Consider the following 13,560-nt stretch of genomic DNA (forward strand, 5'->3'; position numbering starts at 1 on the left):
TGGTAGGTTTGTAGGTCAATAGCCTTGGTCCAAGTGTATATTGTCCCTTGTGTGTATTTAGGTTGGTTTAAATGTGCAGAGTTCACTGGTCGGTATGGGCTTGGTGGGCTGAAGAGCCTGTTTCTGCGCTGCGCATCATGCTTAACTAATCTTCTAGAATTTTTTGATGGTGTAACCAGAAAAATGGACAAGGGAGAGCCAGTGGATGTAGTGTACCTGGACTTTCAGAAAGCATTTGAGAAGGTCCCACATAGGAGATTAGTGGGCAAAATTAGGGTACATGGTATTGGGGGGTAGAGTGCTGGCATGGATAGAAAATTGGTTAGCAGACAGGAAACAAAGAGTAGGGATTAACGGGTCCTTTTCAGAATGGCAGGCAGTGACTAGTGGGGTACCGCAAGGCTCGGTGCTGGGACCGCAGCTATTTAGTGCTAGATGTGTGTCTTGGGAGGAGCAAAAGAATAGAACAATGCTGAAACACAGGAGGATGAGTTGGCACAACAAACCTTGAGGACAACCATTAGGAATGGCTGGCTACACATGACAAGCCTGTTATAACCACTATTTAAGGCGATCAAAGGATCCAGAAGGGGGATTAAGGGAAACTGCTTGCTCTGTTTAGGTTTATTATTGTCATGTGCAGCAAAAGGCTTTTGTTTGCATGCTATCGAATGAAATCATATAATACTATACATGAATCCAATCAAGCCAAACTCATATACAATAGGTAGTAGAACAAAGGAAAAGGTAGAGTGCAAAATATAGTTTAATAGGGAACTGCAGATGCTGGAAAATCGAAGGTCGACAAAAATGTTGGAGAAACTCAGCGGGTGAGGCAGCATCTATGGAGCGAAGGAAATAGGCAACGTTTCGGGTCGAGACCCTTCTTCGTCTGAAGAAGGGTCATGACCCGAAACGTTGCCTATTTCCTTTGCTCCATAGATGCTGCCTCACAAGCTGAGTTTCTCCAGCATTTTTGTCTATGTGCAAAATATAGTTCTCAGCATTGTTGCGTAACAGTTCCAAAAAATAAAGTCCAATGTCCGCAATGAGGTGGGTTGGAGAATTGGGACTGCATCCTAGCTTATGCAAGGTCTATTCAGAAGTCGAAGAGCAAAGGGAAAGAAGCTGTTCCCATATCTGGTTGTATGTGCTTTGAGGAAGAAAGTGGGAGATCGGTAGACGGCATACAGATCTGAACAAGCTTAAAATTAGAGCTAGGTCAAGTAGATAAAGTGGCATCGGGAAGCTCTTCCTCACACAAATGGAAATCTGAGAGTCTTCATCCCATCCCCAAACAAATAAATGTGTTTTTTGAAGCCTGAGGATGGTCACCAGTATAATTTCAAATTGATAGATTTGTTAGCCGCAGGTTTTGGGGGGTTATGTAACCAAACTGGATAGATAGTGTTCAGATACAAAGCAACCACTGTATAACCAACTGATGCAACCAGCTCACGAGGGTGAATAGCAAACCCCTTCCATCGACATTTTCATTTGTCACTCTGAAAGATCTAGTAGCCCCAGAGTTGTGTTTCAGACAACAAAGATCACTTTAGTTTAGTTTCGTTTAGAGATACAAAGAGGAAACACCACCAAGTCCACACCAACCAGCGATCCCTGCATAATTAACATTATCCTAATCACACACGTGGGACAAGTTACATTTATACCAAGCCAATTAACCTACAAACCTGTACGTCTTTGGAGTGTGGGAGGAAACTGAAAATCGCGGAGAAAACCCACACAGTCATGGGAAAACGTCCAAACTCCGTACAGACAGCACCCGTAGTTGGGATCGAACCCGGTTCTCTGGCGCTGTAAGCACTGTAAGGCAGCGACTCTACCGCATGCTACCTTGCCGCCCCTTATCTGTATAATTAATATTTTTATTTCAGTGGAGTAGGAAAGAAGTCTGGTGCTTGGATTTGACATTGAATAGGGAATTGGATTAATCATAGTCATGCAGCATGGAAACAGGCCCTTCGGCCCAACCGGTCCATGCTGACCAAGATGCCCCATCCAAGCTAGGCCTATTTGCCCGCTTGCCTCCAAACCTTTGCTATTCATGCACTTGTCCAGTTAGTAAAAGTTTATTTTAACATCACCTCTCACAGGAACCATGCTCTGCCTAGTACCTGCCAATAATTGAGACACCACTCTTGGTGATAAATTACGAATGGCGGGGTATATCTCTATGGCGAGTAGTCTCTCTACTGTCACCTGGATGTCATTGAGCAAATAATTGTATTCAACTTCTGCAGTTTAAAAAAAATATTAATTCAGCACGGCCTCTCACACACATGGATAGATGTGTGTTGAGTTAAATGGCTTCTGACCTGACTTGTGTGTGGTGAGTGTTTAACAGGAGGCAGAATGCCCTTTGCCTGACCTGCAGGTAACGAGATGCAGCTCTTGGCAGACTGTGGCCCTGGAAGATGCCTTAATGTGTGCATTAACAACACTTTGCCCTTCCCTTCAGAGGATAAAGAAATATCACTCTCAACACCTCCCACAAGAAGCGGCTGGCTACTGCTCAAGAAAACCTGATGATATTGCAATTCCAATGCTCCTGCGCACGGGACATACCACGGGAATTCAAGAATCGCCCGCGCACTCACCCCATAACAATAAGCACAAGATAGGCAGAAAAGTCACAATACACCCGGATTTAACTGAAATTGCTTTATCATATGCATAAAAATGTTTCCATCAGAAAATACGGCCTGCGTCGGCACTGATCATAAAAGTGTATTCTGAAGTAAATTTACTGAGTGGAAACTTTGTTTTTAAGTAATAAAAGGGGTATGTAACAAGATATTAAAAATATAAATACACGAAACTGGACTTTTACCCACTGCAAGGAACATCTCACCCGTGATGGAACAGTCACTCTGGCGTACCTTTGCCGTAGAACTACCGATTTATCATAGAACAACATATCTGTCGTTAAGGACACACCTTTAGAAAGGAGATGAGGAGGAATTTCTTTAGTCAGAGGGTGGTCAATCTGTGGAATTCATTGCTACAGACGGCAGTGGAGGCCAAATCAGTGGGCATTTTTAAGGCGGAGATTGACAGGTTCTTGATTAGTACGGGTGACATAGGTTATGAGGAGAAGGCAGGAGAATGGGGTCGAGAGGAAAAGATAATCAACCATGATTGAATGGTGGGATAGACTTGATGGGGCAAATGGCCTAATTCTGCTCCTATGACATGAATCTGCTTACTCTGCAACTGCCCGACCCTCCCCAATGATGTTTTAGCTGCTGATCAAGTGGCGAAAAATATTTCTGTGTTATGGCAAGGTTTTTTTCTAGGGAGCTATTGCTACAAGCGGATCTAATATTCTTCTGAGCCCATTGTCAGGCATGTTAAACTGCATCTGTGGAATCTCTGTTGTGACACTTAAATCCGACTTCCATTATAAACAGAGCCCGTTATCCCACCAGCAGCAATGGCCTGACTGAAACAGAGAGCTATGTTACAACATTCATGGTTCAGGTCTCCTCATTGTGAACAAGATACAGAGGTGCTGGTGCATGGATACAAACGTTCACAAGTTTAATTACCAAAACAAAACATCGCAACAATCTTTACTGAGAAAAGATTGGAGCTTTCTTTTCTGGAATAGAGTTCAGAGTGAGCAGAGAGAGGTCTCAGGAGATATAGAGACTTACAGCACAGAAGCCCAGGGGCGGCACAGTGGCACAGTAGAGTTGATGCTTTACAGCGGCAGAGACATGGGTTCTACCTTGACTATGGGTGCTGTCCATACAGAGTTTATACATTCTCCCTGTGACCTGCATGGGTTTTCTCTGGGTGCACCGGCTTCCTCCCGCGCTCCAAAGACGTGCAGATTTGTAGGTTTATTGGCTTCTGGAAATTACCCCTAGTGTGTATGATGCAAAACCGAGATAACATCAAACTAGTGTGCGGGTGATCGATGGTTGACGTGAACTTGGTGGAGCAAAGGGCCTGTTTCCACGCTGTATCTCCAAACTAAAGAAGCAAGCCCCTAGGCCCAAATCGTCCATGCCAACCAAGAGCTAATTCCATTTGTCTGCATTTTCCCCGTGTCACCTTTCCTTTCCATGTACCTGTCCAAATTCCTTCCAAAAAACATTGCAAGTTTATTCCTCCTTACCACTAGAAAATATTCAATGAGACAACATTTCCTCATGCAGAAATGCTTAGCCCCGGGGGGAAGAAAGATTAGAAATCAATTAATAAATTTAACAGGGAATTTAGGAGAAGTAGTTCACCCTGTGTGAAAGTAACTTATGGAAGTCACTACGACAGGGACAGTGAAGTTAAATTATATAGAGGAAGTAACAGAGGTATGGGCTGGAAAGAAACTCACTCAAGCATAGACCATACAGACTGTTTCTGTACCATAGAATGTACATTGTTACATTGCTGGGGTAAATCAGAGATAACAATAGACAGGTTCACGATGGAAACTTTGCTCACATACGACAACATTAAAATAACAATATTATACAAAAGCTAAATGCAATAGATGACAGGAAGGTGAAATTAAAATAAAAACATAATTATTTGTTTTACAGACAGTATCTGTAGACAGAATTAATATTTCAAGAAGGTTCCCACAAATGGGAACATCCACCCTGTCAATGTTGCCTATAAATTAAAAACATTTCTGAAGCAGAAAGGAACTGCAGGTGCTGGTTTACACACACAAAAAATACAAAGTGCTGGAGTAACTCGGAAGGTCAGACAGCATCCCTGGAGAACATGGAAAGCTGAAGTTTTGAGTCATGTTTGGGTCACGTCTTTAGTCAGAGGATGGTGAATCTGTGAAATTCTTTGCCACAGAAGGCTGTGGAGGCCAAGTTAATGGATATTTTTTAAAGCAAAGATAGATTCTTGATTAGTAAGGGTGTCAGGGGTTATGGGGAGGCAGGAGAATGGGGTTAGGAGGGAGAGATAAATCAGCCATGAGTAGACGATGGGCTGAATGGCCAAATTCTGCTCTTATTACTTATGACCTCCCTTCTTCAGACAGATTGGAGGGGTGTGAGTAGAAGAACGCAGGAAGAGAGGATGGGCAAGACAAAGCCTGGTACCTTTATCCACCCAGTCTGTTACATTGTCAAAGACCTCAAACAAATTTGTCATACACAATTTCCTTTCATAACTCTCCTTAATCATCTAATGATTTTTAAATGTTCTGCAATTACAGGCTGTCCGAGGATGACGAACATTTTTACAGATATCCATATGTCAACTTTGGCCCTAGCTCAGAAAATCCACAACATCGCTCTGGTTGATGTGCACCTTCACAGTGTTGTAATAAATGCCCACAAAAGCACACGAGAATTAGAGCAATTAGCAGAAATGGTGAGAGAGAGGAAATTAGCCCTGCCATTCATCAGAGCAAACTTAAGTACTTACGGCAAACATTTGAATGGAGTTTAGGTTTTGAGATACAGCCTAGAATCAGGCCCTGTGGCCCAACGAGGCCACACGTTCACATTAGTTCGATGTTATCCCACTTTCACATCCACTCACGGCACCTTTGGCGCAATTTTACGGTGACAAATAAACCCACAAACCCGCACATCTTTGGGATGTAGGAGGAAACCGGAGCACCTGGAGGAAACCCATGTGGTCACAGGGAGAACATGCTAACTCCACACAGACAGCAACCGAGGTCAGGGTCGAACCCGGGTCTCAGATGCTCTGAGGCAGCAGCTCTATACGACACGATAGAACTTTATTTATCAGCCACACAACTGTGCTACAGGAGCTCATTCAAATGTATAGGATTTCATAACCCAGGGACAGTGTGCAATAAATATTTTCTGCTGTTATTTCATTAATTTAAATTATTGTGTAGCTGGAAAGAAAACAGCTAACATACCAAGTTCTTGTTAAGACTTAAAAAAACTTTAATGGGAACTACAAGTTCAGCGTTATGCCTACCGTGACCCAGCCTCTACGTGCCATGAATTTTGTCTTCATGAAAATCACTTATTTTAACCTCTCCCCACCAATCCCAGATGCGACAAGCCTGACCATTGTGCCAGAGATGCTGTTTTACATTAATTAGAAACGAGTTCAGTTTGTTCCGCTATTTATTTGCGATTCCCAACATTTTGTTCTCTGTGAACTGGTCTGGGAGGATCTAATGCATCTCTAGTCGTTGTTTCAGTGCAGATACCCGACAATGTGGGAAGTTGTCCAGGAATGTCCTGTTCACAGAAAGCAGGACAAATCCAATCCAGCTAATTACCGCCCACAAGGTTAATGACGCAAAGTGTCATCAAATCACTAGACACAAAAAGCTGGGGCAACTCAGCAGGTCAGACAGCATCTCTGGAGAAAAGGAGTAGGTGACGTTTCGGGTTGAGGCCCTTCTTCAGATTGAGTCAGGGGAAAGGGAAACGAGAAACATAGACGGTAATGTAAAGAGATATAGAACAAATGAATGAAAGATATGCAAAAAAGTAACGATGATAGAGGAAACAGGCCATTGTTAGCTGTGGCATGGGTGAAAATGAGTATGGACAATGAGAGTCAACAATACAACTTTGAAGCTGGTACGATGGGTGGGGAGGGATGCAAGGGTTACATGAAGTTAGAGAAATCAATATTCATACCACTGGATTGTACATTCCCTCTCTCTCCATCCCTCTCCCACAAATACCAGCTTCAAAGTCGTCTTATGCCCTACTCTTGAAGCTCCTCCAGCCCTACTATCCTCATCTGAAGAAGGGTCTCGACCTGAAACATTACCCATTCCTTCTCTCCAGAGATGCTGCCTTCCCGCTGAGTTACTCCAGCATTCTGGGTCTATCTTCGGTGTAAACCAGCATCTGCAGTTCTTTCCTATACATTCATTTAGGTTACTCAAATTCTGGCTTCTTGGGCACTTTGGATTTTAATTAGCACATTGATTTGTTGAAATTGCCTTCTTGATTAAGACAACAAATCTCACTTAATGCCTTAAATGAAGTGGCAGCAGAGGTGAAGAATGTGTCAATAACAATTCATGGATGACTGGAAAACAGCAAACGTAGCTCCATTACACAGGAAACAAGGGAGACTGAAGCATGAAACTATAGAGCAGGTGGCCCAGCATTGGTCAGTGTGTGCAAATGTTGGAAAATATCACTGGAAATGTTGCAACCTATCAAACTGTTGCTAGACAAAGAAAGATAACAATTCAGGCCGATGACCATTTAGAAAGATCATTCACCTGAAAAAAAGGGAAGCAAAGTGCTGTAGTTACACAGCAGGTCAGGCAGCATCTCTGGAGAACATGGACAGGTGACGTTAGAATTAGGACCATTCTTCAGATAGATGTCGGGTGACGGGTGGGTGGGGGAGGGAGGGAGAAGGCGGAAAGAGGGGAAGGACAAAGCCTGGCAAGTAATAGGTGTATACAGGTGAAGAGGTGAGCTGTATACTGGCAGCTGGTTGGATAAAGGCCAGAAATGAAACGACAGAAGGTGTGAGACAAAGGGATTGAAGAGGCTGGAGGAAGGAACGGAAGTGGAAGGGGAGGGGAAGGGTAGAAATAGGTGCACGTCCAGTTGGGGCACTTGGGAGAGGTGGAGAATGAATGATAGAAAAAAAAAGGGGGGGGGGGTTGGATGAAGTCTATGCTTGGAATGAAGCCACTTTTCCAGCCATCTGCCTATCAACCCTCCCACCACACCTGTATCCACCTTTTACATGCCAGGCTTTATCTTGCCCCACCCCCTTCCAGTTTCCTTCACCCCCTCCCCAACTCAATTAATCTGAATCCTAATCCCAACTCGAAACATCACCCATCCATGTTCCTCAGCGATGCTGCCTGATCCACAGGGTTACTCAAGCACTTTTGTGTCTTTTTTGTTATCCAAAATTGTGGTTCATTAATCTACATTTTCCCATTCACCTAAAACGCTGTCTCAGTTTCTCTCTCCCCACATGCGTTATCTCACCTGCTGCGTTTTTGATCATTTTCAGTTTTATTCCAGATTTCTACAATCTACTGTACTTTGCTTTTAATTGATGGAAGTTAGCCATTTGATATATTTTCCATAGTCCATTGCAGAAGCCTGATGCTAACCATGCACATGTAGAGATCAAAGATTAAAGACCTCCAGATTGAAGTACTGTTTTGGCAAGTATAAAGCCACTAGGGTTTCCCCACACTCCCTTCCTCAACACTCCACCATCAAGTACTCAAGCATTTGCTCCACATGTCAGCTGAGTCTTGGGTGATCAATACAAGTGCGATTTAATTTTATTATTTGCACTATTACCCAATCAACTCTTGAATTTTAAAAAATCCAGATTTTTCATCCTTGCTATCTGGTCAACCTATTTAACGGAAATATGAATATTGGTGATGTCGATACTGAGGAACATATAGGAACTGTCAGCACTTATGCAACTTGCAATAAACCCATTATCATGTGCTACTCAGCTCGTTTGGAAGCATTTTTAGTTTGTAACGCTGAGTAACTCGTTCCATCGCTGCATCTGTAAATTCCAATATTCAGTTTACAATATTGAGTAACTTTTCTTCGCTGCTTCTTTGAATTCCAATATTCTCTTTGGCAGTGACCTTTCCCTCATTCATGCTATTTGACATGGCAGCACCATATATTTTTAGCTACGTGCATAATCTGATCAACTGGTAAACACGGGCAGCGTCGCAATTCAACAACTACAAAGGTGATACCATGACCAGCTGGTCCTGAAAAGCCGCACTAACAACAACTTCCATCCCAACACTTACCAGCTACTGTCAATTTCAGCGTCTGGCTCACAGGGAGCTCTGGAGCGCTGACCCGTGACCTGCCTCTGTCGGGCAAAGATCTATGGGAGATGTAGTCCACATGGTCCAACACTCCCATGTATTTAAGCAGGGAACGGTTAGAAAGAAACTACAACGCTTTAAATACGTTTTAAAGAACAGATTTAATTTTTAAGTTGACATCATGAAATAAATGCTCCTCGCAGAAGGTAGTATTTCTGTAAGGAAAATAACTACTCTTTACTTCGTGTGTGAAAAATGGAATCAAGTTGTGGTGGACTACAACTTCCATGAGGCTTTGCGCTGGCGGCTTGAGGCATCGAAGGCGCCGTCAGCCGAGGGCTGTTGGTTGGCGCCATGTGTGCAACCGTCGCTTGCGCCGCACCGCGCGTAATGACGTATGCGGGATGGCCGCGCTTGCGACGTGACGTCAGACGCAAAGTGGCAGCGACGGCAGCGACACTGAGAGAAAATGGCGCTGACGAGGTTTGGTTCTGTTTTATAATTCCTGTCATAAGTTGTTGTTGGGGGAGGTGGGGCGCTGCTCAGCGTTCGGGGCAGCCTTCTTGTGTATAAAGAAACGCGAGCTCGTCCCAAAAAACAACAACAAAAACCTGCTGTGGAATAAGCCAGGAGATGTTGCAGATTGTGTTGGCACCTTCAGCGCTGGTGGTGGGCCTGGTTGGTTGGTTGGTGCCTGGTTGGCCTTTGACTGGATGCTGATCCATCCACCAGCTCCAAGTTACTCACCTAGAGATGGGATAGTGGAGGGAGTCGGAGACGGAAATGGGAGCAACACCGCGGGTGGGTTGTACACCCCCCCCCCCCCCCACACATGTTAAATTTCTGGCTAAGTCCATACTCTATTAATTTTATTATGCTAGAGTCAGAAAAAATAAATAATCATAGAGTCACACAGTCTGGAAACAGGCCGTTCGGCCCAGCTGGCCCAACATGTCCCATCTGCACTCGTTCCACTTGCCTGTGTTTGGTCTATATCCCTCCTAGCCTGTCCTATCCATGTACCTATCCATGTACCTGTCTAAATGTTTCTTAAACACTATGATAGTCCCTGCCTCAACTGCCTCTTCTGGCACCTTGTTCCATACACCCACCACCCTGTGTGAAAAAGTTACCCCTCGTGTTCCTTTAGAATCTTTCCCCCTTCACCTTGAGCGTATGCCCACTGGTTTTCGATTCGCCCACTCTGGGCAAGAGACAGTGTGTCTACCTGATCTATTCCCCTCATACACTTGATCTCATTGGTCTCAGGGAATGCACTTTTTGCTATTTTAATAGTTGTCCAAGTTTCTTGAATTTTGTTTTCTGGGATCCTGTTTTGATACATTCCAAATCTGATTAATCTCGTTGACCTTAAAAACTAAGGTTTGTTGGTAATGGGCTAATTGTGATGGTGTGTAGTATCTGGTGTTACCACATAGTTGCTGCCATGGTAACTCTCAACACCTCAAAAAGATGCACACATTGGAAATAAATAAAAAGGAAATGTTATTTTTTTTTTTTTTAAATGAGGAATGAGGAAAAATTGTATTACCCTGGTGAGTGCAGAGGGGGCCTAATTTCAAAGGTAGACACAAGATGCTGGAGTAACTCAGCGGAACAGGCAGCATCTCTGGAGAGAAGGAATGGGTGACGTCTAGGGTAAGAGGCATTTATTCAGACTGATGTCAGGGGAGTGGACGGGACAGAGATAGAATGTAGTCGGAGACAGTAAGACTGGTGGGAGAACTGGGGAGGGAGAGAGAGGGAGAGCAGGGGCTATTTGAAGTTAGATAAGTCAATGTTCATAGTGTTGGGGTGTAAGCTACCCAAGCAAAATATGAGGTGCTGTTCCTCCAATTTGTGCTGGGTCTCACTCTGACAATGGAGGAGGCCCAGGACAGAGAGGTCAGATTGGGAATGGGAGGGGGAATTAAAGTGCTGAGCAACCGGGAGATCAGGTAGGTTAAGGCGGACTGAGTGGAGGTGTTCGGCGAAACGATTGCCGAGCCTGCGCTTGGTCTCGCCGATGTACAGATGTTGCCTAATTTCAAGTTCTTGACAAAGACACAATGGACCAAAACACAATTTATGTTGCAAGATTCATGGATTCTGTCATTTGAATTGACCATTTCAGGTAGTTGCAACTTTGGTGAAATTAAATATAGCCTTATGCATATTATTATTTGTCTAATAGTTTCGTGGGAAGGTACTGTAAAATAGGTCTCGATCTAAATCCTCCTTTGAACCTTGACTAGAACCACAACACATTTGATGTACCATTGCATCGAACTTTATAACTCTTTCTTGCTATTCTACCTCATGGTGCTTTTGTTGATGTATGTTAGAATTATAGAAATCAGGGACCCACTAGATTAACAGATTTTCATTTGGAGCCACCTTTAGGTTATAGCAATGTTGGTGTTGACTTAAATTTGGGATGTTAATGCAGTTGTACCGATTCAATTCAATTCAATTCAACTTTATTGTCATTGCACAGATACAAGTATGGGTACAACGAAATGCAGTTTAGCGTCTGTTCGTAGTAATAGTGCAATATAGAAATAAAAATACAGAATAAGCAAACAATGTGGACGGAGAGACTGGAGAAATCTATCGGCGGGACTCCGAGTTCAGCAATGTGATAGTGTTGTTGAAGAAGCTGTTCCTCATCCTACTTATACGAGACCAGAGGCTCCTGTACCGCCTCCCTGATGGGAGGAGGGCAAACAGTCCATGGTTAAGGTGGGAGGGGTCCTTGATGATCTTCCCGGCCCGTCTCGGACACCGTTTTCGGTGGAGGGCATCCATGGCAGGGAGCGGGGCACCGATGATGTACTGAGCGGTTTTCACCACCCGTTGTAGTGCCTTCCTGTCAGCTACGGTGCAACTGCTGTACCATACCGTGAAGCAGGTGGTCAGGATGCTTTCGATGGTACAGCGGTAAAAGTTGGTCAGGATCTGGGGGGACAGGTGAGCTTTCTTGAGCCTCCTCAGGAAGTAAAGGCGCTGCTGCGCCTTTTTGATCAGTTTGGAGGTATTGAGGGACCAGGGCAGATCCTCCGAGATGTGTACCCCGAGGAATTTGTAGTTGGAGACGCGCTCCACCTCAGTCCCGTTTATATGGATGGGGGTATGTCTGCCCCCTCTGTTCTTCCTGAAGTCAACAATAATTTCCTTCGTCTTCTTGGAGTTGAGGATGAGGTTATTGTTGGCACACCAGGCTGCCAGGTGCTGGACCTCCTCCCTGTAGGCTGACTCGTCGTTGTCACTGATCAGTCCTACCACCGTGGTGTCGTCCGCAAATTTAATGATGGCATTGGAGCCATTCTTAGGGATGCAGTCATGGGTGAAGAGGGAGAAGAGGGATGATGTCAATGCTCTTAACCCAACCTTGGAGACTGGTTATTAACATAGAAAAATAGGTGCAGGAGTAGGCCGTTCGGCCGTTTGAGTTAGCACCGCCATTCAATATGATCGTGGCTGATCATCTAAAATAAGTACGCTGTTCCTGCTTTTTCCCCCCATATTCCTTGTTTCCTTTAGCCCTAAGAGCTAAATCTAACTCTCTTGAAAACATCCAGCGAATTGGCATCCACTGCCTTCGGTGGCCGAAAATTCCACAGATTCACAACTTTCTGGGCGAAAAAGTTTTTCCTCATCTCAGTCCTAAATGGCCTACCCCTTATTTGTCATCTGTGACCCCAGTTTCTGGACTCCCCCAACATCGGGAACATTATTCCTGCATCTAGCCTGTAATCCTTTAAGAGTTTTATATATTTCTATAAGATCTCCTCTCATCCTTCTAAATTCCAATGAATACAAACCCAGTCGACCGATTCTTTCATCATATGTCAGTCCCGCCATCTCGGGAATTAACCGGGTGAACCTACGCTGAATCTATTCAACCTTTCCTTTAACTTTTATTAACATTTTTAATCCAAAACAACAATGTCATAAATATGACCATTAAGAACATTTAACTCCCAGCCTACAAGCTGTTTTATTCTCCCACTTTCCCATCAACTCACCCTGGCTTCCAGCAGAGCTCTACACCTGAGGGCATGTTACAGTGGCCATTTAATCTGTAAACCTGTACATCTTTGGGTTGGTGGAGGAAATCAGGATAACTGGAGGAAACCCACCTAACTACAGCGAGAACATGTAAACCTCATGTGGACAGGATTGAGATCAGAATCCCATCAAAAAGGCCCCCTAGCCAGTCAACTTTGTGCATGATCCGGGGCGCTCATACCAAGATACAGTGACTCTTAACTGCACTACAGTGCTGCTCCCGAGTTAATAACCTTCTTATCATTAATTACTATCTTTGAGATATAACTATATAGAATTTAGGTTATTGTACATTCATACTAACATTCACAGAAATATCACGACCAATGTGATTCATTACTACATTGTACCATTGGCAACCCTTGAGCACTTCAACCAATGTTCTTTGTACAAAATCTTTCATAGCATCTTTTTGATCATGTGCTTTTCCTCTCAAACACCTGCTGCAGCAGTTCTGAAACTATGGTTAAGTATGTTAAGGCGGTCAGAACCTTGTTCCCAGGATTGAAAAATCAAATACTAGGGGTAGTGATGGGCAAAGTTTAAAGGAGATGTGCATGACAACTTTTTCTCACAGAGGGTGGTGAGTGTCTAATGTGCTGCCAGGGTTGGTCGTTGAGGTGGATACTATGATATTTAAGAGGCTTTTGGATAGGCATATGAAAATGGAGGCATACGGATTATTTGCAGGTAGAATAGAGATGTTCTTG

General features: G+C 43.9%; 2 protein-coding genes across 4 annotated transcripts in view; one reads left to right on the forward strand and one right to left on the reverse strand.

Annotated features, from left to right (window-relative positions):
- adck1 (aarF domain containing kinase 1) overlaps window positions 1–8,813 on the reverse strand; it is a 443,344-nt gene extending 434,531 nt beyond the window's left edge. For 2 of the 3 annotated variants that reach the window (XM_033027596.1, XM_033027594.1), the window contains exon 1: window positions 8,759–8,813. The gene's annotated coding sequence lies outside the window, so the exon portion shown is untranslated. The remainder of the gene's footprint in view (window positions 1–8,758) is intronic. The other variant, XM_033027595.1, reaches the window with a different exon arrangement.
- A 358-nt stretch (window positions 8,814–9,171) lies between these two features.
- snw1 (SNW domain containing 1) overlaps window positions 9,172–13,560 on the forward strand; it is a 30,595-nt gene continuing 26,206 nt past the window's right edge. The window contains exon 1 of the mRNA XM_033027597.1: window positions 9,172–9,262. Coding sequence (XP_032883488.1) covers window positions 9,249–9,262 — 14 coding nt within the window. The 5' untranslated portion in view covers window positions 9,172–9,248. The remainder of the gene's footprint in view (window positions 9,263–13,560) is intronic.

Source organism: Amblyraja radiata, chromosome 9 (genome assembly GCF_010909765.2).
Source record: "Amblyraja radiata isolate CabotCenter1 chromosome 9, sAmbRad1.1.pri, whole genome shotgun sequence".
Taxonomy (NCBI): Eukaryota; Metazoa; Chordata; class Chondrichthyes; order Rajiformes; family Rajidae; genus Amblyraja; species Amblyraja radiata.